Here is a 24838-nt window from a genome sequence, read left to right as displayed (position 1 = left end):
ATGTTGTTCTGTCGGAGCATAGTGTCGGTTTCAGTGAATATGATCAAAAAAATCTTGCCGACTTCACCTTTAAGAAGTCTGAGAGCACTAGTGAAACTTCTACTAACTTCTGCATTCATTACTTTAATGTCAAACAGAAATTAATTCGTTTAAACAAACGATATAATCGAAAACTTGAGTGGGATAAAAAAAAATCTATGAATTTCCAGTCACATACTATCCTTCCAAGAAAACACACACACACACACACACATACGCACAAACAATATATAATTATATACACACACATATATATATATATAGATGGATGGATATCATTATTTGCCGATCATTACTTAATACAATGTTATTAATGAATTTTCACGTTTAACTTCACAATCCAGACTTACTTTGTTTAACTTGGAGCAGCAAGCTCGAGCATTGATGTAGTCACATTCCAGATCAGACAGAGTGATAATCTGAGCCGGGAGTTAGGGAAAGTACACGGATCAGAAATAATGATTAATAACAATCAGTAATAGATTTCAAATAGATCTGCCACCCTGTTTATGAGCCATCCCTCCACTGACAGAAGGAGAAATCACTATTATCTCACGTTATTGAGCTTCAATTAATCGTATTAAAACATAGTAATAGAGTGAAACACACATTATAAAGATAAATCATCATAAATGATTAACCAAGACTAAACAATCCGCAATCACAGTCACAGTGTGCAGCGAGCAGCTCCTGCTAACATGAAGCACAGCACAACAAACCCCCGCTGAGACGCGATCAATGAAAGACATCTTCATTCATGCAAAGCGTTAATAAAGGATACGAAATAAACCGAGAGGAATATTAAAGCACAGCAGTCGACGAGTGATAGAATGAACACGGCAGCCTCCATTTCTGCACTTCCGGTTTCCCTTCCGCTTCCGGTGTGATTCTTCTCTCGCGCTGAACCGACAGTGTTGGATCTCACGGGCGCCACCGTTCGGCGGAACCCAATCGTTCAACAACAAAAGATTTTTGATCGCTTGAATGAAATACACAACATGCCTCAATAAACACTTAATAAGGCGAAGAAACACTTACTCAATAGAATTAAAAAATCTAAATGGCAGCAAAAACATAAATGCTTTTAAAACAAATTCAATAATACATTTATTAAAGGAAAAAACGCGATTTTATGGAATATTGCTGTGTTTATTATAAATGATTTTTGCTCTAACCAGCTGCAACAAAGTAATGAATTGCCTTGACTATAGCTTCCACTGAAAAGGTGAAAAGAAAAGAACTTCCCCTCCCTCTTGGAGCTGATGACGTGTTGACTGGCGCGAGGGCGGAGCAACCTGTCACTCACATGAAATCCACCAATAGCAAACCACAACCATCCAATCAATTCCCCATGTACAAGTCAAGCCCTACATTTGTTCTTGTTCGAGAAGCTAGTTTCACCAGACTGTCGCAACTTCCGTTTCATGCCGACTTTAATTTTAATAATTTGCCTGAAATAGTTTTAGACGTTATATTTAAACATATAATAATAAAACTGCCATACAAAAATGGCATGAAAAGTAAACATATTTCCAGTAGGCTATGTTGATCGCATCAGTTTTCGCCCAATCAGACAAATTCTCAATCCAAATGCTTTTGATCGGTTTTCGGAGAAAAATAGATATAAATCAGAAATGTCCGACTCCGGAAAAGACGATTATCGGTTCAGTGAGTTTGAGAAGCTCTCGGAATGATTCAATATGATTCGGGAGTTATTCAGGCCACTATGAACAATTTCAATTTCTTCATTGACCAAAAAAACAAAACAAACAAACAGTTAATTCACAAATTGGACATGCAGGTCTAATAAAACTATGGTATTTCCATTCCCATGCCCAATTTAACAAAGTATTTGTAAATATATTCGCTTCGTTACATTATAAATGACTTGCATTGATATTACATCACATATTTAAGAATCGGTGTGGTTTACAATCCAATGCTGCAGAAATACTATAATCTAGGCAAGTTTACCAGGCATACTACGTACGGCGAAAGCTTAGCTCATTAATATTAATTACGCAACGTAACGTTCACACAATGGGTTTAACTGATTGGCTGAAAAGCATGACGCTGCCTGTAGTTTGGTGAATATTAATTAGTTCACGCTGCTGGCCTCCAATAGTATCCGTTCTAATTAATATTCATGAGCTAAGCTTTCGGCGTAGTAGGGTTCGTAATTTTGTCCGTGCCTTTTTTATAGAGCCGAGTGTCTCTGCATTTGTAGTTATGGCGGAGCCTTCATCGCAGAGAGATGAGGATGAGTGGCAAGATTTCAACGCGTTCAAGGGCGGAACACAACGGAATAATACTCTTCTGGAGCGCGTTCACGCGAGCACTGAAGAGATGTCGCTGTTGCTGGATGGAATTTCAGACCGCGAGAGCGCGCTTGAGAACGAGCTCATCAAACACTTCGACGAGAAGTTACGATTATGCTTCCAAAATGTAGACTCTAAACCGGACGCAATCTATCCAGTGACGCCAATAAATGAGGATACGACCCTGAAATGCGATGAGTAAGTCAATAAAAAGCATGCATTAGAGTAAAATCCGCCACACTGCATTAATGTCCATCATCACGGTTGCTATTGTCATCAGTGGACCATTGAACGAATGAGACAGTAACATATCTAATGAATGCATGACATGAAGCTGTCTTAAAATGCATTAAGCTTTAATTTGTGTCCATGTGGCATTTGCATTGCACTGTTTACTGAGGATAGAGTTTGATTATTAAGTTAACGGAGTAGGAATGGTCAGCATGTAGAATTCCTGTGCACCAGCAGAGGTCACGTGACTGGATGTTGTTTACGGTCTCTTGTAAACAGGCATGATTTATCAGAGACAAACAAACTAAAATGTAAACAGTTGTATAGTGATAGTCTGATCATATAGTTGCATGATCCCCCCCCCCCCCCCCCCCCCCAAAAAAAGTATTTGGACTCTTAAAGACAGAAATAACAAAGTGTCCCTTATTTCAGAGATTGTTCAAACACAAATTTCAGTTTTGATGAAAGCATAACAGAATAAAAACTGAAATTATGCATCAAAAGGCACTGCATTTTATTTTAAATAATTTAAATCAGTCAAAAGCTGTGTTTGCATTTGGCTCACACACTATTTTTATGGCTTTTTTTTCATTTATGTTTGTCATTTCTGACATGGTGACTGTGAAGATTATTTTAAAAAGGTTTTGTAATTATCTGGACTAGAGTTGGGTAAAAGTCATCATTTATTTGCAGGTGCTGCTTTTTTTGTGCGATATTGCATGGACATGGAAGTAAAAATGTAATCAAATTTTATTTCGATTATCTGGCCAAATAAATATTCAGGTGTGGATGCGTGTACACGTTTGGGGAGAGGCAAAATAAATTAATACTTTCATTAATCAAGGACACAATAAATTGATTTTAAAAAAGTAACAGTAAAGACATTTATAATGTTTTTTTTTTTTTGCATTTCTATTTCTATACAAAAAACTGTATTATGGTTTCCACAGAAATATGAAGACAACTAGACCTTAGTCAGGTTAGACGCCATATTGAATTAAATGCAGATGGACCCTCCTGGTCATGAAAGTGACATCGCGCAGACAGTTTGCAGAAGTATACTTTGGGCTTAATGAACGTACTTTCCTCTCACAGCCTCACTTTCATGTCAAAAATTAAAAATGGCGCTATCCCTTTTGGCCCTGTGTACACCCGGTATTATGCATTTAGGTTGATCAGATCACAAGTGGACGACGCTAAATACAGGTGTAAACGGGTCTAAAACGTCCAGAGCCACTTCCAGAAGTAGAAAACACATTCGACTGGATTGCTTTTGCAGTGTAAACGCTCATGTGATCGAATATGTTCGAACAGCCACAAAAGACGCCTGTTGACCTGACGCGTAAACATTACGGGAAGCGTGCTAGCCAGACAGGATTTAATCTTCGGACGGAGGCGATTCGTTCAAACAGAACAATCTGGGGCCATAAATGAAGTGGCCGCCAGTAGGGGTGTGCATTGGCACTGCCCTCAAAATTCGATTCGATTACGATTCACCAGGTAACGATTCGATTCAATTCGATTCTACGATGCATCAAAATTCTACTGCACACAACAAGGCACATTTTTCATCAGTCATGAGGCAATACAAGCAGTCATATATTGAACAACATATTTTATTGGCTGCTATGTGTGTATTATCACTCTCCTGTATCTTTGACATAAATGTCATTAAACAAAATAAAATTGAATGGTACAGGGTATTGGATATGGCAAACCTGGAAAAGAAAACATAAATCACTGCTTTCAGTGCTTTGAATGAGAATAGGGTCGTAGATCCTTCGCTATGAAACATGCCACCGATCGTGTGATCCTCTTTGCTCTCTCGGAGTTGGGTGGCAACGCTGACACTAGCGACTCGTCAATTCTTGGCTGGGATGTGTCGACTTTTTGTGTTGTTGTTGTTGAAGCCAACTCAGGATGCCAACGATCAACATGGTTCGTGAAGTTAGTTGTATTGCCAACGTGCTTGATTTTAGTGTGGCAGGTTTCACACACCGCGTAAGTCTTGTCGAGTTTCCAATTTACTTCGTAGAATCCGAAATGTGCCCAGATGTCCGCTTTCCAAGCTTTGGGTGCGTTTTTAATTACCTGTCTATAGCGGTCATCTCCCTCCGCCTCAGCCATCTTGATTGTTGTTGTTGTTATGCCCCCGGAAGTAATTTGAAGTGAAAGAAACTTCACTACTTTATTGTCCAACTCAAGGCCAGAAAATAAACAATGACATAATCGATTATGGCACTTTGCCGCATCGATGCTAATCGTGCATGCCCCGCATTGCGATGCATCGCTGAATCGATTATTGTTGACACCATTAGCCGCCAGCGCCATCCAGTCTAAGCTAACCACAGCTGTAAACATCGAACCTTGTAAAGAGAGTATCCCAACTAAGCCCCTTTCACACAGAGATTCCGGAAAATACACGGATAATGTGTCCCGGGATCGTTTGATTTTGGTTCATTCACACTGCCCGAGATTTTCCGGAATCTGTGAGTGCGTCCACATCCCGTGAAGACACGTGACGTCAGGATGTGATGACTCCTGTCAGATGTCAGTTCTGCTGATAACCCATCTTCTTCATTTCTACACGAAGACGAGTCGATACTCCCCAGTAGCGCCACTGGGTTTGCCGAGTGGCTCGTTCCCCATCAAGGCCCATGCGTCATCATTACGACACACCCCTTACGGCATTGGTCCTGGCTTTTGTTCACACAGTTCCGGGACTGATCCCGACAATGTTACTAGTAGGGGTGGGGGAAAAAATCGATTCTTAGATGCATCGCGATGCGGACGTGGACGATTCTGAATCGATTCACAAATGGCAAAAATCGATTTTTAAAAAATAAAATTTTTTTTTTTTTTTTTTTTTTTTTTTGAAAATCGATAATAACGTAATATTGATGGAACGCAAAAGACGGAACTCTGAAGCGTGGAAACAATATTGTCAAAGCTTCCACCCGGCTCGGAAAGGGCAAAGCGCATTACACAATCAATCGCAACTTTTATTGCCAAGGATTTGCATCCAGTCGTTGAGAACCAGGGCTTTCGCGCTATGTTGCACACTTTGGAGCCGAGATACAACGTCCCATCTCGGAGATATTTTACAGACACAGCGATCCCCACACTCTACAACAAGACCAAAACCGAAGTCATGGAATCACTGAAGAAAGCGGGTAGGATAGCTGTAACATGTGATGCGTGGACATCCGTATTTTATGTTAATAGAGATTCAGAATGTTGAAGTTTGTTATAATTTGTTATTGTTGTGATTTTTACTGTTGTGAAATGGAAAATCAATAATCAAGAATCGTTAATAATCGAAAATCGACTGTAATCGAATCGGGACTTCAATAATCGTAATCGAATCGAATCGGGAAATCAGACAGATTAACCACCCCTAGTTACTAGGTCCCCATCCCGGCATCGATCCCGGCATCAATCCCGAGACGTGTTTGCGTTCACACAGAAGGCCCTCTAGCAATTTTATGGCAATTTCCCGGGATCCACGCGCTGTGTGAAAGGGGCTCTAGAGAAACCCAGCTAAGTTCTTTATGGCCTTGCAAGCTTCAAACAGACGAGCCTAATGTTGCCAACATTAGATAGTTTGTAAAAGACAGATTGGTTCAGAAGATTGAGCCCCACAAAGTTAACACCAGAGGTTGTTTGACCCCCAAGACAGATACCCGCCCATAGACCCTCCCCTGGAAGAAACCAGGACAGAAGTGGACAAAAAACGTGGATTAAAACACCAGGTGTAAACAGGAATGTGTCCCTCGTCTACTTGTGATCCGATTGAACAAAACGCATCTTAAAGGTGAACTATGCAGATTTTTACCTTAACTGAACAGCTTCAGGGTCATTGGAATGGTTATATGACTTTTTTCGGGTTGAATGGTCATCTCGCACCCCCCTGTCGCCTGTGAGTGGAAAAAACACCCTTGCAACTTTGGGCCGCGGCCGGAGATTCAGGAAGTATCGCGTGATGTCAGGTCTCGCGATGTAACGAATTGCTTCACGGCAAAGAAAAATCTGCTAAAATTCTGTCATTATTGTGCTCGCTCACGCTGTTCGAACCCAAATGAAGAAGACGTTGTAAAGAATGTCCCGTCTACTGTGATGCCGTTGATCTACTAGCCTCTGGTATCTGAGAGTCGCCAACAAGTTTTTCGACAGTGTTGTCAAATATCTATTCCGAAGCTGTAGGGGGCGCTCTATAGAGAAACCTGCGAGAATACAGCGAAGAAATTCCCGAAACTGCATAGCTCTGCTTTAATACCAGGTCCTAAACAGGGCCTTTGTGGGAGAGGGAGTTCTCTTTCGGTCATATGTGACCCTGGCCTGGACTATAAAACCAGTCGTATCATATAGGTCCATTTTCTGAACAAATAAGCTTTCCATTGATGTGTGGTTTGTTAGGATAGGACAATATTTGGCGGAGATGCAACTATTGAAAATCTGGAATCTGAGGGTGCAATAAAATCGAAATATTGAGAAAATCTCCTTTAAAGTTGTGCATTTATGTTCACGATTGTGCTGCATTCACTCACAGAAATACATGTTTTATATATTTACGGTAGTAAATGTACAAAATATATTCATGGATCATGATCTTTACTTAATATGCTTTTTGGCATAAAAGAAAAATTTATAATTTTGACCCATACAATGTATTGTTGGCTATTGCCACAGATATACCCGTGCGTGCGACTCGTGACTGGTTTCGTGGGTCACATATACTCTTTGTTGTCTCCATGAAGGATCTGGAACGCTCTCACGGACAACTATAGCAAGGTCATGCCAGTGGACTGGAACCAGTCTAGAGTCCGATCGCTTCACCTCTCAACGCTGAGCCTTGAAGACCGACCGGTGAGTCTACATCCCGAGCCTGTGTTTGTGCCGTTAGCTCCCAGTGATGGGATTCAGACCCCGCTAACGCTTACTCTGTGTCATTCCCTCAGCGGGGGGGCGGTGTGAGCCTGGATCTGTCTGATGACGAGGACCTGAGGGAGCAGATGGACATGCACTCCATCATCGTGTCCTGTGTCATCGAGGAGCCGCTGCTCACTGCTGAACAGGTGTGGACTGACCCTCACTCATCACCGCTGTCCAGAAGACATACCATATCCTCCTGAGACCCAGAGAGGAAACGTTTTTTAAATGTAGTATTTTTTTATGTCATCACATTGTTTAGAGCATAAGAAACAAATGGTAAAAAACATATTCATATGTTATACTATGTCCTCTCTAGTGTACACCAGGACTTTTTTTTTAAATAATATGAAATTATATGTGACCCTGGACCACAAAACCAGTCACATGGGTACATTTTTTGAAAGCTTTCCATTGATGTATGGTTTGTATTAGGATAGGACAATATTTGGCCGAGAATCTGGAATCTGAAGATGCAAAAAAATCTAAACATTGAGAAAATCTCCTTTAAAGTTGTGCAGTTATGTTCACGATTGTGCTGCATTCACTCACAAATGCACCTATTTATGGTAGGAAATGTAAAAAATATCTTCATGGAACATGATCTTTACTTAATATCCTCATGATTTTTGACATAAAAGAAAAATCAATCATTTTTTTGACCCATACAATGTATTGTTGGCTATTGCCATTTGCCACAGATATACCCGTGCGACTCGAGACTGGTTTTGTGATCCAGGGTCACATATGTAAGGATTTTTTTAACCAAAATTTGTATAAAGATGATTCTTTACACCATTGATTGATACACCATTTTACTTTATGATATATGTGGGTAAAATGGCCATAAATTAATATTCCCATTCAATGCACTGTATCTAATTTGCATATTAATGTTTTCTTGGGGCAACATTTAATGAAAAAAGAAGTCTAATAATGGGAGTAATAATTGGCAACATTTTATTAATAATATATCTAATATTTCATAGGAATATTTTAGTATTGATGTCCTGATGTCCACTACAGTGTTCATGGATGAAATCAATGCCCTGTTCTGTAACTAGAAGAAATTTAATTTGAAACCCCATAACGTTTTCCTGAGATGTTGGTTTATGAAACACAATTTTGAAAAGTTGTCAGATTTAAATTATCATATTATCAATGAATGTTTTAGCAACCACCTGTATATCTGACCCGAATGGTTATGTTCAGGTTATTGAGGAGATCGAGGAGCTGATGCAGGACTCCCCAGAGATGGTCTCGCAGCAGAAAGCTTCACACTCGGACCTGTCACTCATCTCTCAGAAGAGCCACAGATCTCACAGCAGCCAGATCCACGAGGACAGTGAGTGTTAGATCTGTGTATAGTGTGAGGAGCTCATTATATTTTAAAGCATTTAAAGGATTAGTTCACTTTTAAAAAAGCTTTTGCTGATAATTTACTCACCCCGATGTCATCCAAGATGTCCATGTCTTTCTTTCTTCAGTCGAAAAGAAATGAAGGTTTTTGATGAAAACATTTCTCCATATAATGGACGTCAATGGGCCCCAAACGGTTCAAGGTCCAGATGACAGTGTCAGCGCCGCTTCAACGGGCTTTAAACGACACCAGACGATGAATAAGGGTCTTATCTAGTGAAACCATCGTCATTTCAAAAATAAATAAAAAAGTTTAAGTTTTATAAGCACAAACGCTCGCCTTGCTCTGTTCTGTGATGCGCGTTCGTGACGTCACGTAATACGCAGTTACGTTGTAAAGGTCACGCTTCTATGAAAAGTAAAACATTTCTGTCCTGACGAAAATGTTCTTTTAGGCTTTTTAATATTACAACACTCAGGATACGCACACGACATGGGCATTTTAAACGATAAACTGACACAAAGACATTTGAATGTGTGTATATGGACCTCCTTCCGCACATTTGTAAACACTGGGTACGTCAAGCGTGACCTTTTCAACGTAACTGCGAATGCGCATCACAGAACAGAGCAAGGCGAGCGTTTGTGCTTATAAAACTTTAACTTTTTTATTTATTTTTGAAATGACCGATCGTTTCGCTAGATAAGACCCGTATTCATCGTCTGGTGTCGTTTAAAGCCCTTTGAAGCGGCACTGTCACCGTCATTTGGACCTTCAACCGTTTGGGGCCCATTGACGTCCATTATATGTGACCCGATCTGGCGAAATGAGTCGGAAGTCGCAACGTTCCATTTTAAGATACGGGCCGATAATGTGAAAAAACAATAAAATAAAAAAAAATTGCTAATTTCAAAGAAAAGACATTCAAAAATAATCTTCCAAAGTTTCGTGGTCCAGATAATTGAGCAAATGTATTTAAATGACTATTAAACTTGACAAAGTTTTACTAAATTCGTTGGAAATGAACATTGCTTTTCTCAAATCCTCTCGTCACCTCTGAGCATTTCCCGGGTATCCCCTGAAACGTCACTATCTCTGCTCTCCAAATGGTGTTACACGTTGTATTGAGCCAATCAAAAAGTTTAGAAATGTACACAAACGCTGATCATTTGTCAACGGCACGCGATTGGTCCAGCCATCCTCCTGTCAGACTCGCAGCGCTCTGTGTAAACCCAATATTTAACTGTTGGTATCTCCGATATTAATTTGTTATACTGTTATTGTCAACTAGCCTACACACACACACACACACACACACACACGCGCGCGCGCGCGCACGCACACACACACACACACACGCGCGCGCGCGCGCACGCACACACACACACACGCGCGCACACACACACACACACACGCACGCACACACGCGCGCACACACACACATGCACACACACACACACACGCACAAACACACACACACACACACTCTTTCTCTCTCTAGCTAAAATGTAGCACTTCTGTTCAATCTTTCTGATTTTTGTAAATCTTTGTAAAAGTGCCTTTTAAAATATTTATTCAAATAAATACTTTACAATAATTTGATCTTCAGCCTGGTTTACTGTAATAGCATTTATATATATTAATATCTTTGGTCAAATTAAGCTGTAAAAAAAAATTGTTTATCCCTTTAAATGCAATGGATTTTGAAAGATATCTACAAAAATACGGGCAAAAAACTTTAAAAGCTATTTTCTCAGGTTTCCAGTTGGAAAAAGAGGGCAGACGACCATAATTCAAATGTGTATATCTTTAAAACCATTCAAGGTATGACTTTGACTAGGATATCATTTGAAAGCTTATGATCTCCTCTTTCCATTGATATCAAAATCTCAATTTTGAAATTTGGGTCCCTGTGACTCATTTTGCTGGATCAGGTCACATATGGAGAAATGTTTTCATCAAAAACCTTCATTTCTTTTCGACTGAAGAAAGAAAGACATGGACATCTTGGATGACATCGGGGTGAGTAAATTATCAGCAAAAGTTTTTTTTTAAGTGAACTAATCCTTTAAAGTTAACAAACAAGTATGCATTACTTCAATGAGCTCATTGCATCTGCATTCAATTACTACATTGTTTGAATTAATACATGTTTAGCTAACTGTGATTTTGTATATGTACATTTCTGAAAAACATAACTTAGACAGTCACCTCTGATAACAGATCTCTCTAAATTGTTGCTTTGAAATTATGTGTTTTGTGAAAAGCGCTTTACAAATGAACGTGAATAGTTTGAGTGTGTGTTCTCTGAGCAGGAGTGAAGCTGATGTGTGTGGAGGAGCTGAACGAGGAGCTGGAGGACGTGGAGACGGTCATACGGGGATATTCAGAGGAGCTGGTCCAGCATCTGGCCATGAGGGATGAGCTGGAGTTTGAGAAGGAGGTGAAGAACAGCTTCATCTCGGTGCTCATCGACGTGCAGAACCGACAGAAGCTGCACCGCGAGATGCTGAAGAAGAAGAGGAGGGGGAAGACCGGGTCTGGACCGGAGAGGCTGCCGTCTTCTGTGAGTGGCAGGAGTCAGTAGATCGGGCAGTTTAGTGGAAGTGTTTTTCTAAGTGTTTGTCTTTTTGACGACACACACTTCAAAATCAAAATTGACCCTATTTATTTTCTTAAGGCGAGACACGGCAGGCAAAAACATAGTTTTTGTCAAAGTAAAAGTAGGGATTTAAGTCTAAATGCGCAATCTCATTGGCTGATGATAAATCTTTAAGCCCGTTTTCTCAAAATGACTTTTCTCTCATTCTCCAAGTCCGAAATCTCCACTTCAGTCGCACCGATATACACCAAACCTTCCAGTCTTGTACCTAGTTATATTATGAAGACATTTACTGAGGGATTTGTAAATATATTGTTCCTAGCCTGATTTATATAACATTTTATTCCAAAAAACATGACGAAAAGGCTATTGACAGTATATTCTGATTTACTGGATAACAAAAGTAGATATCCATAAATCCCTCTTTAATTTTTCCCATCTAATATGTGAACACAATGAAAAAAATTTGAACCTGGCTTTATACAATAGTCAGATTTCGTTTTTTAAATGCAATTAGTATATGCAAATTAGCGCATATCTAATTAGATAATGCCTAATTTGCATATTTAAACATTGAATTACAGAAATCTTGTAATATATTTTTTCTCATCTTAATGTACTGGTTGGTAATCAACTGGGAAAGTTTCATGGTGATATCTGCTAGTTAAACATTGTACCCTATTCACCTGTAGTGTCTCGCCTTAAAGGGTTTTAGTTCACCCAAATATCATAAATCATAAAATCATAAAAATAATCCACACGACTCCAGGGGGTTAATACAGGCCTTCTGAAGTGAAGCGATGCGTTCTTGTAAAAAAAAAAAATCCATATTTTATTACTTTATAAACTATAATCACTGGCTTCCGGTAACGGCCGTACGTGACGTGAGTCTAGTTCCGGTGGAAGAGTGACCTCTGACCCGAAGCTTGGAAGAGACAGGATATTTTTTTAATATAACTAAATATATATCAATCATGCATATTTCTGTTTGCTGACTGCGTTGCATTTTTAAGCCAGTCACATTCGTTCCGGTAAACAACGCTCACTTTTCACTATGTAACCAACAGCCAGTGGATAAAATCAAGTCCCACACTGGTTTTGTGTTGTTCAGTAAGCCTTTTCACTCAGAAATGCATCACGCTATGCTGGTACAGTCAGTCATAACTTCAGATTCATGCTGACTTCAAAGGGTTAGTTCAAACCCAGAAGACATAAGACACAAATGAAGATATTTCCACGCAAGCAAAATTATCAAGCTTCAAAAAGTTTATAAAGACATGTTAAAAGTAATACGAATCGAGCGATTTAATCCAAGTCTTCTGACGTGAAACGATCATTTTATATGATGGACAGATTTAATTTGGGCTTTTATTATAAACTTTGATCAGCACATCAGAAATGGTGTACAAGCTCAACTGCGCTTGAGATTTAGTTTATTTGATGTTCCCATCACGACCCTGAAACACGATGGAAACACATTTGAGATCCCAATCCCTTTCTTCTTCCTCCATTGCCTCTTGCTGTAGTTGATGTGATTTTATCTCCTCGTTCACTCTGTTCTTGCTGTCCCTGTCTCCTCCTCTTCTTTCCTCTGTTCTGTGCTTGTAGCGCTTCAGCGTGGAGGGCATCTCTACTGCCATTCAAAACGGTTTCCGGCACACTTTTAGGAATGGGGGCGGTGAGAAACAGGTGCTATTCCTCTTCTCTTCTGAGACTGTCGAATCTGCTCATAAAATCAGCTCTAGTATGTTATCAGCTGAAGCCCAGTGAGTTAAATACACAGATATCTGTCTTTATAGACATGCTGTCATGTCATCCTGAAGCCCCGTTCAAACCGCCAGCGACTTTGTTGCTGTATGTCGCTAGTCTCTGTGCTGTGTAGTCGCTTGTGGGCGTTCCTAGTATTGTTGCTCTAATGTTATTGGTAGACTGCACGTCTGGCCATATCTATACTACAAAATACCATCACAAGTGATATACAACTATATAATTTTAATTTGACTAGGAATTAGGTTTAAAAGAAACAGTGTGCTGTTGGGAGAGTGCTTTTATTTGACCACAGCAGTGTTCAGTGGAGTAAATAATTTACTAGATTACCGATCGATCAAGCAACAAATTAAACTCACTCATACTGTCATAAATTACTAAAACGTCATTCGAATTTGACAAATAATACATTTTCTTGTCCCTATTAGTCAACATAATGCAGGGAAACTGTAAAATGAACTGCAGTGCTAAACTTGCATCGTAAAATGACAACACTCGAACTATAAATGTATGAATTAAACTCACTGAGACTGTCGACAGTTTCTTTTCCATGCATCATTTTATTATATCCATGAATGTGGTTACAGTCAAATCATATAAAACCGTGAAATCGCCCTTCGAGCTCTTCTGTCTCGCCTGCACTCGAGACGGTGACGTAACGTGAGCTCCACTGAAAGTCTTCTTTCCTATTGGTTGTTGCTCTCGAAAATCCCTTCTCATTTGCATAAAGTTTAAATTTCAGAACTTTTGTCGCGTGTCTCGTGTCACTTGACACGCCCACATTCTGTCGCCAACGGTCACTGTCGCTCGTGTCGCCGGAAGTCGCCAGCGCTCCATTGAAATGAATGGGATCGTATGATCGAATGATCGCTGCGTGTCGCTGGCGGTGTGAACGGGGCTTAAGGCTGAAAATATTATGCTTGAATTAGTTGCAGATTAGTAGCAAAATATTGCTGCATCGGGCCAGAATTGGTGAAAAATTATATCTAGCGTGAAAATGTAGCTAAAGGAAATAATAATTCATTCAGAACTGGGAATAAATTGAATATTGGTGTTTTTATACAGTAGTTTACACTGTTACTATGGACACAGTCACTTATGTCTTACACTCCTGGGAAAGAAATAAGCCAAGTCCAAAATGGCTAAACACAAAGCTTTTCATTGTCTTAACCACAAATGAATGGTCATTAAATTAGCAAGTGCACTACTTAAAAAGCCATTGCTGTCTCAGAAAAAAAAATGTTTTGGCAGAATATGGGAAGTTGTGTGTGATGAATCACAGTGAAGCACGGGTGTTGCTTCAGAGCAGTGTCTTCGGAAATCTGCGGAGAAATATAACACACGTATATAAACACAGTGAAGAGGTTTCGTCGTGTGTGTGCAGCCTTTTATCTGCTGGTGTTGGTGAGCTACGTCACTGTATACAGTCAGTTCATCTTCAGAGTACAGGAGAATATTGCAGAAGGGCTTGCTAAAAGAAAAGTTATCTAAAGAGGAATGATCAGATGTTATTTTGCAACAAGACAATGGCCAAAGACAACTAAGAAGTTGCTTGAGATCAAGTCCATCAGGCTCATGTTTTGCTGGTCAGAGTCCAGATTTGAACCTTATAGTGAATATTTGGTCTCAACGAACTGGGAGAATTTGTTCATGAACGCAGACTCTTCTTCCTGTAAAAATCTGTCTGCCAGTTGGGAAAGGCTATTCCGTGCTAAGTTACTTTATCTACAGTATACTGGGCAATTCTTGCTAATCTCCTGACCAGTGATTTGTGAATAAAATTGTTAAGACCATTAAAAGGCCATTAAATATTGTGCCACTTTAGCAGTGTAGTTAGGTAACTTTTATAGTGGTGAACGGAAACTACAACAAATATGATTTTTGTATTCACATTTGATTCGATAGCAAAAGAAAAAGTCCTCACTAGAGTTTCTGGGAATTTCCAAAAGCCAAAAAATAAATATATATATATCGAGAGCTTGCTTACAGGAGTCAGGAGAGAGAAAAATGTCCATCAGGCGTTGCATAAGATAATATCACACAGCAGCTTTTCTGTCATTTTAATTATTAATTAATAATTTATTGTAATGTAATAAAACAAAATATAGTGTTGTAGTGTAATATATATATATATATATATATAGAAACGTACAAGCTAGATTTAGCCTACAATATTAACTGTAGAAAAGTGCTCTGTGAAAAGTAAAATAAAACGATTATTAAAAAAAGATTAAATGTGCTATTTGTGTACATGTATGTCATGTGACCATTAACCGTCACCAGATAACCATCAACATGCACGTGTTGTTACATTTCTGAAATATTAACATACCTTCAAATATCAAAGGGACTTTTTAGGAAATGATTGTAGATCAAAAGGATTTGGCTGACAAATAAAGTTTGGGAGTTATTGGCTTGACCCTGTTATTGTCTATGTTGGTGCATAACTTGTCATATGCTTTATCTGAGTTATTTAAGGGTACGTTTACACACAAACGATGTACAAAAAAACGAAACGCTTCTGTAGTTAACACAGAGACGATAACATTTTCAATAGTTTGCGTTTTCACACCCCAAAACCATCGCTGACGTGTAAATCAACGGCCAAAACATGAAAAGTTTTTAGTTATAAATGGTGTGGGGTGTTTAGTTTTCTTTGTTGTGTATTCAGTGTAAAAGTGTCTGTGAAGTAATGTGTTTATAGAGATGCTTATTGATTTTGTGCCACATAAATACTGTCTTAAATACTGACATAAAATCTGATTATACATTAAAAAAGTTAAAAGTGGTTTCCCCAACTCTGCAGAGAGAGTGAACACACAGTTTCGAGACGCATCCGTCATGCAGTGTCATGTTTAACCTCTCTCATCTGTGCTCATCTTTTATTCAGTACGTAACAACGGTAATCCCGTACGAGAGGAAAGACGGACCGCCATCAGTCCAAGACCTGCAGATTTTTACCAAAAGTGAGACCAAGTGCTCTGACTTCAGACGAATCCTGCTTTTTCTGCTACAAGTTGTCAATAGTATATAAATCTTGACCTATCATTGTTAACGTTGGCTTTTCTGCAGTTTTAGAAGCCATGAGAGATGACAGTGAGAAAGTCCCAAGCCTCCTCACAGACTACATCCTCAAAGGTAACAACACTCAACTAACAGAAATGCCTCATTTAAAGGTAGGGTAGGTCAGAATTGTCTAAAAAAAACTTTTATTCAAATTTGTTTAAACTGTCTTTATATACCAATGCATAATTAAAATGTAAGTACTCTGATAAAAAGAGTATAAAAATCGAGTGACTCTAGACCGTTTAATCTTCATTAAACACAGCTCATTAATTCCATTCACTCCCACCTAAAAACGGGTGCGCGACTGCGCGCACGTGGGCAGAGCCAGTAATAACGGCGGTAGTCATGGCGACGGAGAGTGACAGTCGCGCAAGCCAATCCTGTGATTCGTCCCGAATGGAAATAATGAGCTGTGTTTAATGAAGATTAAACGGTCTAGAGTCACTCGATTTTTATACTCTTTTTATCAGAGTACTTACATTTTAGTTATGCATTGATATATATAGAAAGTTTAATCAAATTTGGTAAAAAGTTTTTATATAAATCCTACCTACCCTACCTTAGCGGTGACGTATTGTTGTAACAGGGCTCTCAAGTCGAGACACAAGCATTTCAACCCGTTCACACGCTCACACTCGCACACCTTGTGTTTCTCACATTAAGGAGTGAGGGATGACTTGTCCCGCTATACAAATAATGGACGAGGCGCAGGCAAACGGAGGGAAGTTCTCTGCCGAGTTCATATTATAAGTCGCGAGTTATACAGAGTTAAATGCCAGCTACCAGCCTATCAGAAATTAGAATGAGTTGTGTCCGGGTAAATTACGTGTTCCCGCTGCAAGCTCGTTCGTTACTAGGCAACACGCGCACACTTGGAGTGGAAGTTGGAAGAGCAAGATCTGATGAATGCGGTTTGCGGTAGGAACCTGGAGTATTGCCAAATTCGTGCAAAATTATTTTTGATGCAGTCAAAAACTCTCCAACTGCTTTTAAAGGGGTCATCGGATGCAAAATTCACTTGTATAAGGTGTTTGCATATAAATGTGTCTTTGCAGTGTGTGGACACAACAACCATACAATGAAAAAAATCCATTCACTTTTTTTTTAATCCTCAAAAAGTTGTTGCTCATTATCATTTAAAGAAACATGCACCGAAACCGGCCGCTGTGAACAGAGCTGCTTTTGAGGAGGTATAAAGGGTGTTTTTACACACAACCATTGAGGAATTTTAACCAAAGTATATTACAAACTTTACATGAACACCCTAAAGAATCATACCAACTTGTGAAAAATGGGCATCCGATGACCCCTTTATGCCTGGTTCAGATTACACGATTTCTTTGTCTGTCACGATAGTCACTGTGTCAGATTACGCGATTCTGACTCGTAAAATCTTGTCGAGTCGTGGACAAGAAACATGTCAGACTACACGATGCTTTCTGACCAGTCATCGCGTGCCCTCTCACACACACACATTCACTCGCACACATACACACACTCTCGCGCTCACTCACACACACAAACACACACTCACACTCTCGCACACACACTCTCGCGCTCACTCACTCACACACACAAACGCACACTCACTCACACGCGCTCACTCACACAAACACACACATGCTCACTCACTAGCGCGCACACACACACACACAATCTCGCGCTCACTCACTCACACAAACACACACACACACACACACAAACGCACATTCACTCACACACGCACTCTCTCGCGCTCACTCACACAAACGCACACATGCTCACTCAGTAGCGCACACACTCTAGCTCACTCACTCACTCACTCACTCACTCACACACACTCACTCACTCACTCACTCACTCTCATCGTGGAGGACCGGGAAAAAAATCAAACATGCTAGTCTTTTTGTCATGATGTCGTGAAGCAGACGTAGGTTGTCGCCCACTATGACACACAATACGAGATAAAACGATCGAATCTTGCGTCCCGACGCCCGTTGTCGTTTACGAATCCCCACGACACCCTACAGCAAACGAATCGTGCCAAAATCGTGTAATCCGAACCAGTTAAAGGTGACCGGTTTGGGCAGATTTGGAAGGCTGTCTACGATTGCCAAACTGGTTTTAATTTCCAGTTGTGCTGGTCAATTATTAACAATAGGCAAAGTTGAACTGCTAGCAAAAATGTAAGCGAATTTGGTGGGGCCGAGGGGCCGCTGATGCAAATATTTGGGTGGCTCCTCCCCTAACAGATCTCACTCCAAACTTTTGATCAAACTCGAGAGCCCTGTTGTAAGTTCACATCACACTGAAAACCAATATGATTTTTCTCCTTTGACTTTTGGATTATTGCAGAAAATATAAGCTCTGTGACAAACTAAAGTTCATGATGCTTGCACGTTTTGTTCATCATCATGATAATCTTCACAAATGAACACTACTTTTCAAGAAGAACTCAAGGAGTTTCATTAATCTAGTTTATAATTGCATATACAGCACCATAACATGTCCAGCACACTGTGTTCAGAGACTTTATTGACATCAAAATGATAAATGTGAATCAGAAAATTCCATAGTGCGTTTATTTCTCTGCACTAATGTGTTGTAGTTATACATCTAATTTCAGCTTCGCAATTATTGGAATTTTCCATGAAAATAAGCAAAAATGTATGTAATAACATAGCAAAACTGAAGATACTCACGGACGCGTGTATCCATAGTTTTGGATATCTGAGCCAGTTTTGTATGACATTGCACTTTATGACATGGCAATATTATAAAATAAGGTATGATAGAAAATCTGTTTGGTAAGCAGTTATGTAGAGTTAACAGGGAATATTCTCATCGTTCTTAACAAAAGTAACATTGATAGAACGTTTGTTTAAAGTTATCTGGTCTTCAATACTGTTCACAAAAACATTATTTATACATCATTCATGAAATGTTTTTTTTTCTTCCTAAAAGTTTAATGTTCGTCTAACATTTTTTAAATTGTTTCAGAATGTTTTTACAACATTTTAACTCTTTCCCCACAATTGATGAAATTTTCCGTCTTCATATTCCTTTAATGTTCGAATAACCAAGAAAAAACATATTTTTGTTAGCTGGGATAGATGTGGATGTTTAAATCCGTGTCATTATTTTGTCACATTCAGTCTTTCTTTCTTTCTTTCTTTCCCCTGTGAAGTTTTTAATGCACCTTTAGATTCAGATTCAAAGATTAATTTTACAGATTGCAATTCTGCATCCTGTTGCTCTCAACTCAGTTATGAATGATGCACATCCCTGGCTATTAAAGGATTAGTTCACTTTAAAAAAAACTTTTGCTGATAATTTACTCACCCCCATGTCATCCAAGATGTTCATGTCTTTCTTTCTTCAGTCGAAAAGAAATTAAGGTTTTTGATGAAAACATTTCTCCATATAATGGACGTCAATGGACCCCAAACGGTTCAAGGTCCAGATGACAGTGTCAGTGCCGCTTCAAAGGGCTTTAAACGACACCAGACGATGAATACGGGTCTTATCTAGCGAAACCATCGCTCATTTAAAACATAAATAAAAAAGTTTAAGTTTTATAAGCACAAACGCTCGCCTTGCTCTGTTCTGTGATGCGCGTTCGTGACGTCACGTAATACGCAGTTACGTTGTAAAGGTCACGCTTCTATGAAAAGTCAAACATTTCTATCCTGACGAAAATTTTATTTTAGGCTTTTTAATATTACAACACCCAGGATTCGCACACCCAATGGGCATTTTAAACGATAAACTGACACAAAGACATTTGAATATGTGTGTATGGTCCTCCTTCCGCACATTTGTAAACACTCGGTACGTCAAGCGTGACCTTTTCAACGTAACTGCGTATTACGTGACGTCACGAACGCGCATCACAGAACAGAGCAAGGCGAGCGTTTGTGCTTATAAAACTTAAACTTTTTTATTTATTTTTGAAATGAGCGATCGTTTCGCTAGATAAGACCCGTATTCATCGTCTGGTGTCGTTTAAAGCCCTTTGAAGCGGCACTGACACTGTCATCTGGACCTTGAACCGTTTGGGGCCCATTGACGTCCATTATATGGAGAAATGTTTTCATCAAAAACCTTCATTTCTTTTCGACTGAAGAAAGAAAGACATGGACATCTTGGATGACATGGGGGTGAGTAAATTATCAGCACAAGTTTTTGTAAAAGTGAACTAATCCTTTAAAAGTGATCGTGTTCCTCTGCAAAGAATTTACAATGGAACTAATGGAGCTGATCATCAAAGAAAGTCATCTTAATGTAGAATTATTTAGCTTTGCTCGCATGTAAACTGTTCTTTTAAGATCTCAGTTCCATCACCATCTTCATGATCTCTCTGTTCTTGCAGGATTTGTTCTAGCGCTGGTCTGTGAGGTTTGTCAGAGGTTTAGTTCATAGATAATGAGCATTAGATCATAGAGCGCCTGTGTTTGTCTCCCCGCCGTTACCGTAGCAACAGGTAGCGTTTCACTCTAGCCTCCCTCTAAACTTACCCGGCAACGGTCAGCGCTGCTCAGTTACATGCAGTCGATCCCCTGAGCGCTGCACTGTGTTTAAAATAAATAAATAAATAAAGTGCTTGCACCTTTAGTGGCCCGATACATGTCTAAGGGAAGGAATTAAAGGATAGTTTCATCCAAAACTATTACTTTAACTACCAACAATTCTGTCATTATTTACTCACTCGCCATTATTGACTGGTTTCAGATCTGTATGACTTCATCATTAATACACAACCAATCAGAAGATTGGAATAATTCATATGTATTAATGATTTTGAAAGAAGTCTCACCAAGGCCGCATCAAAAATACAGTAAACAGGAATATTGTGAAATATTGTTACAATTTTATTTAACTGGTTTCTATGTGAATATATTGTAACATGTAATTTATTCCTGTGATCAAAGCTGAATTTTTAGCATCATTACTCCAGTCTTCAGTGTCACATGATCCTTCTGAAATCAGTCTAATATGATGATTTGATGCTCAAGAAACATTTATGATTATTATCAATGTTAAAAACAGTTTTGCTACTTCATATTTTTGTGGAAACCGTGATACACTACCATTCAAAGGTTTGCAGTAAGATAAAAAAAATATATATATATATTCAGCAAGGATGCATTAAATTTATCAAAATAATAGTAAAGTGATTTATAATGTTACAAAAGATTAAAATTTCAAATAAATGCTGTTCTTTTGAACTTTCTGTTTGTCAAAGAACCTTAAAAAAGTGTTTCCAGGGTGAAAACTGCACAACTGTTTTCAACATTTATAAGTACCATTATTTATAATTGAGCACCAATAATACTTTATAATAGTTGAGTATCAAATCAGCATATTAGAATGATTTCTGAAGGATCATGTGACACTGAAGACTGCATTCAAATTGGAGAAATCTTGAATCAGTGGGAAAATAATTTTGTTTCTAGCCCTTCAAAAGTTATTAGCGTAAACATGAGTGCAGCTTTGGACAGTTGGTGGCGCTAGAGGGATTGAGTTAGAGACTTAATTTTTTGCTGTGGTTAAAGTTCAGACTGTCCTCTATCTGTGTGCCAAATTTCATAACTTTCCTCCAAGCGGTTCTATAGGCGGCCGGCCATAAGAGCGGAATAATAATGATAATAATAATAATAATAAGAAAGCCAACGGTTACAATAGATCCATAAATATATTCAAATTCAACAATAAAAGACATTATAATTGAAGAAAACTTCTGAATGCTTACAGTGTTTTTGATTATTTTTGGATCCTGACAGATGGTCACTATAAATTATTGCTGTATATGGAGAAAAGCAGCATGAAGATTCTTCATAAATTCTCCTTTGGTTTCTCCCTTCACTGTTACTTCTCAAACAAGCCAGTATTGATCTGTCATTGATGATTTCTATTATTGTACATCAGAAGTTGAACATGATTTCTCGTTCACAGTGCTCTGTCCCACCCAGTGAGAGGAAAGTCACTTCGGTCTTCTCGTGCGTACTGAAGAGGCATCTCCGGGATGTTATGCACTGTGCTCCTCAGATCGGACCTTCTCACTGTCAGCTGATCGACGCACGATGTGTCGGACTTCAGTTCTTCTGTTCTGACGTGCCGGACTGTATTTTGCATGTGTTACCTCACAGTTTGCAGTATTCTGTGTGTGTGTGTGTGCAGGTTTGCTGTGTGTGTGTGTGTTTAGTGATTGGAGGACAGATCCAGATCTGGATTTTAGGGCATGTCTTAATGTAAATGTCAGTATCCACCTTATTTTGCGACGCGCAAGTAAGCTATTTCCTGTGAATGTGCCCGTCTTCTGATCCGTTAGCCGTTATAATAACAGTGCAGTAAATGGTCAAACCAGCTTTGCGCTATTTTCGATAGGACTGTTTTTGTTCGGAAGCCTCGCACATTCAAGTTACAAATCTTACGTTAAAAATAAGGTGGATATTCCTAATGTACTAATGCTGCGGGATTACTGTCAGAGAGAGAGAGGGTTTTACAAATATCACCATCTCACGGTGAACATCAGTTTATCCAAGTATTGAATGATCTAAATCAGCGGCTCTCAAATGAAGGGGCACAACAAAAATTGGTCGCAGGCCTGTTCAAATAAATACTAGATAAAAATATGATGGATGGATGGATATAGAGATAGATAGATATAGAGATGGATGGATAGAGACAGAAATAGATAGATATAGAGATGGATGGATAGAGATAGATAGATATAGAGATGGATGGATAGAGATAGATAGATATAGAGATGGATGGATAGAGATAGATAGATATAGAGATGGATGGATGGATGGATAGAGATGGATGGATAGAGACAGAAATAGATAGATATAGAGATGGATGGATAGATAGATATAGAGATGGATGGATAGAGACAGAAATAGATAGATATAGAGATGGATGGATAGAGATAGATAGATATAGAGATGGATGGATAGAAATAGATAGATATAGAGATGGATGGATAGAGATAGATAGATATAGAGATGGATGGATAGAGATAGATAGATATAGAGATGGATGGATAGAGATAGATAGATATAGAGATGGATGGATGGATGGATAGAGATGGATGGATAGAGACAGAAATAGATAGATATAGAGATGGATGGATAGATAGATATAGAGATGGATGGATAGAGATAGATAGATATAGAGATGGATGGATAGATAGATATAGAGATGGATGGATAGAGATAGATAGATATAGAGATGGATGGATGGATGGATAGAGATGGATGGATAGAGACAGAAATAGATAGATATAGAGATGGATGGATGAATGGATGGATAGAGATAGATAGATAGATAGATAGATAGATAGATAGATAGATAGATAGATAGATAGATAGATAGATGGATAGATGGATGGATAGAGATGGATGAATGGATGGATGGATGGATAGAGATGGATGAATGGATGGATGAATGGATGGATAGAGATGAATGGATGGATGGATGGAGATGAATAGGGATGGATGGATGGATGATAGAGATGGATGGATGGATGGAGATAGATAGATAGATAGATAGATAGATAGATAGATAGATAGATAGATAGATAGATAGATAGATAGATAGATAGATAGATAGATAGATAGATAGATTAGGGTTGCCAGGTCTGCGACACAAAACTAGCCTGATGGACAATCATAAAATGCCACTCCAAAATATCCAAAAACTATATATATTTTACAGTCATTATTATGCGTTATACACAACTTCAACTTTAAAATCACGACATGGTTATAATCATAAAAATCATAATGTTTTCAAAATCATAATGCATTCAGAATATATTCACAAAATTCATTATCTAGCACAATTTTATCGTTGAATGATTATCAAAGGAGTAAAATATGACAATACAAGCAATTCAGTCAAATATGATTTATGCAATATGTCAAACCGCAGAGGAAAATCTTTTTACAAGTATCCCAATCCCACGGGAAAACCGCAGACTTGGCAACCCTGGGACAGACTGATGTTGCCAGTTTTGCAAATGTCATATTAATAATTTGGCATATTGTGTGGGCTGTGCATTTCGTGATCATATTGATTTTAAACAATGTATTTACTTTGGCACGTGTTGTCAGTGTGTCAGAAACAAACCCAGCGGATCTACAACACTACTGTCATGTGTGCACTTTTACATGTTAACATGCCTTACGTCTCTACACATCAGTTCACTGTAAAAACAAACAAATCTGTGTTTGAATCTATGCAGACGCTGACCAGTATTTCCGTGACTTGACACACACTACGCCTTATTAGACAGATCTACATGCGGAGCTTGTGTTTGAATGTCAGATCTGCTCGTGTGCCTGTTGAACCGGTTGCATAACGAGACTTATTAATTATTAATCAGCTGGACCGCAATCAATGGTCAATATTTCAGATCAGAGGTTTAGTTTGTTCTTTGTGTTAAATTAATATGACCGGATTCTAATATTGTGTCTGACAGTTTTGTATAATATGTATAAACTATATGGCGATTTATGTTTCTTACTTTTATTTATACTTTTC

General features: G+C 38.8%; 2 protein-coding genes across 3 annotated transcripts in view; one reads left to right on the top strand and one right to left on the bottom strand.

Moving 5' to 3' along the window:
* The window catches only part of cnih4 (cornichon family member 4), a 9909-nt gene extending 5167 nt beyond the window's left edge, over window positions 1-4742 (bottom strand). The window contains exons 1-3 of the mRNA XM_079625918.1: window positions 4680-4742; window positions 821-1018; window positions 390-458 (exon numbers count right to left, since the gene is read on the bottom strand). Of these exons, the coding sequence (XP_079482044.1) occupies window positions 390-458; window positions 821-889 (138 nt within the window). The 5' untranslated portion in view covers window positions 890-1018; window positions 4680-4742. The remainder of the gene's footprint in view (window positions 1-389; window positions 459-820; window positions 1019-4679) is intronic.
* Window positions 2186-24838, top strand: fez2a (fasciculation and elongation protein zeta 2a). Of its 2 annotated transcripts, XM_079625916.1 has the most exons (9): window positions 2186-2555; window positions 7346-7454; window positions 7547-7663; window positions 8730-8862; window positions 11193-11443; window positions 13088-13168; window positions 16137-16212; window positions 16319-16384; window positions 22247-24838. In XM_079625916.1, the coding sequence occupies exons 1-9, from the start codon at window positions 2269-2271 to the stop codon at window positions 22264-22266; spliced, it is 1140 nt and encodes a 379-aa protein (XP_079482042.1). In that variant the 5' UTR covers window positions 2186-2268; the 3' UTR covers window positions 22267-24838. The 2 variants fall into 2 exon arrangements, with proteins under 2 accessions (XP_079482042.1, XP_079482043.1); XM_079625917.1 differs by lacking the exon at window positions 13088-13168.

Source organism: Phoxinus phoxinus (assembly GCF_949152265.1).
Source record: "Phoxinus phoxinus genome assembly, chromosome: 10".
Lineage (NCBI taxonomy): Eukaryota > Metazoa > Chordata > Actinopteri > Cypriniformes > Leuciscidae > Phoxinus > Phoxinus phoxinus.
Note: the sequence above shows the minus strand (reverse complement) of the source record. Positions and strands in the feature narration are given on the sequence as shown.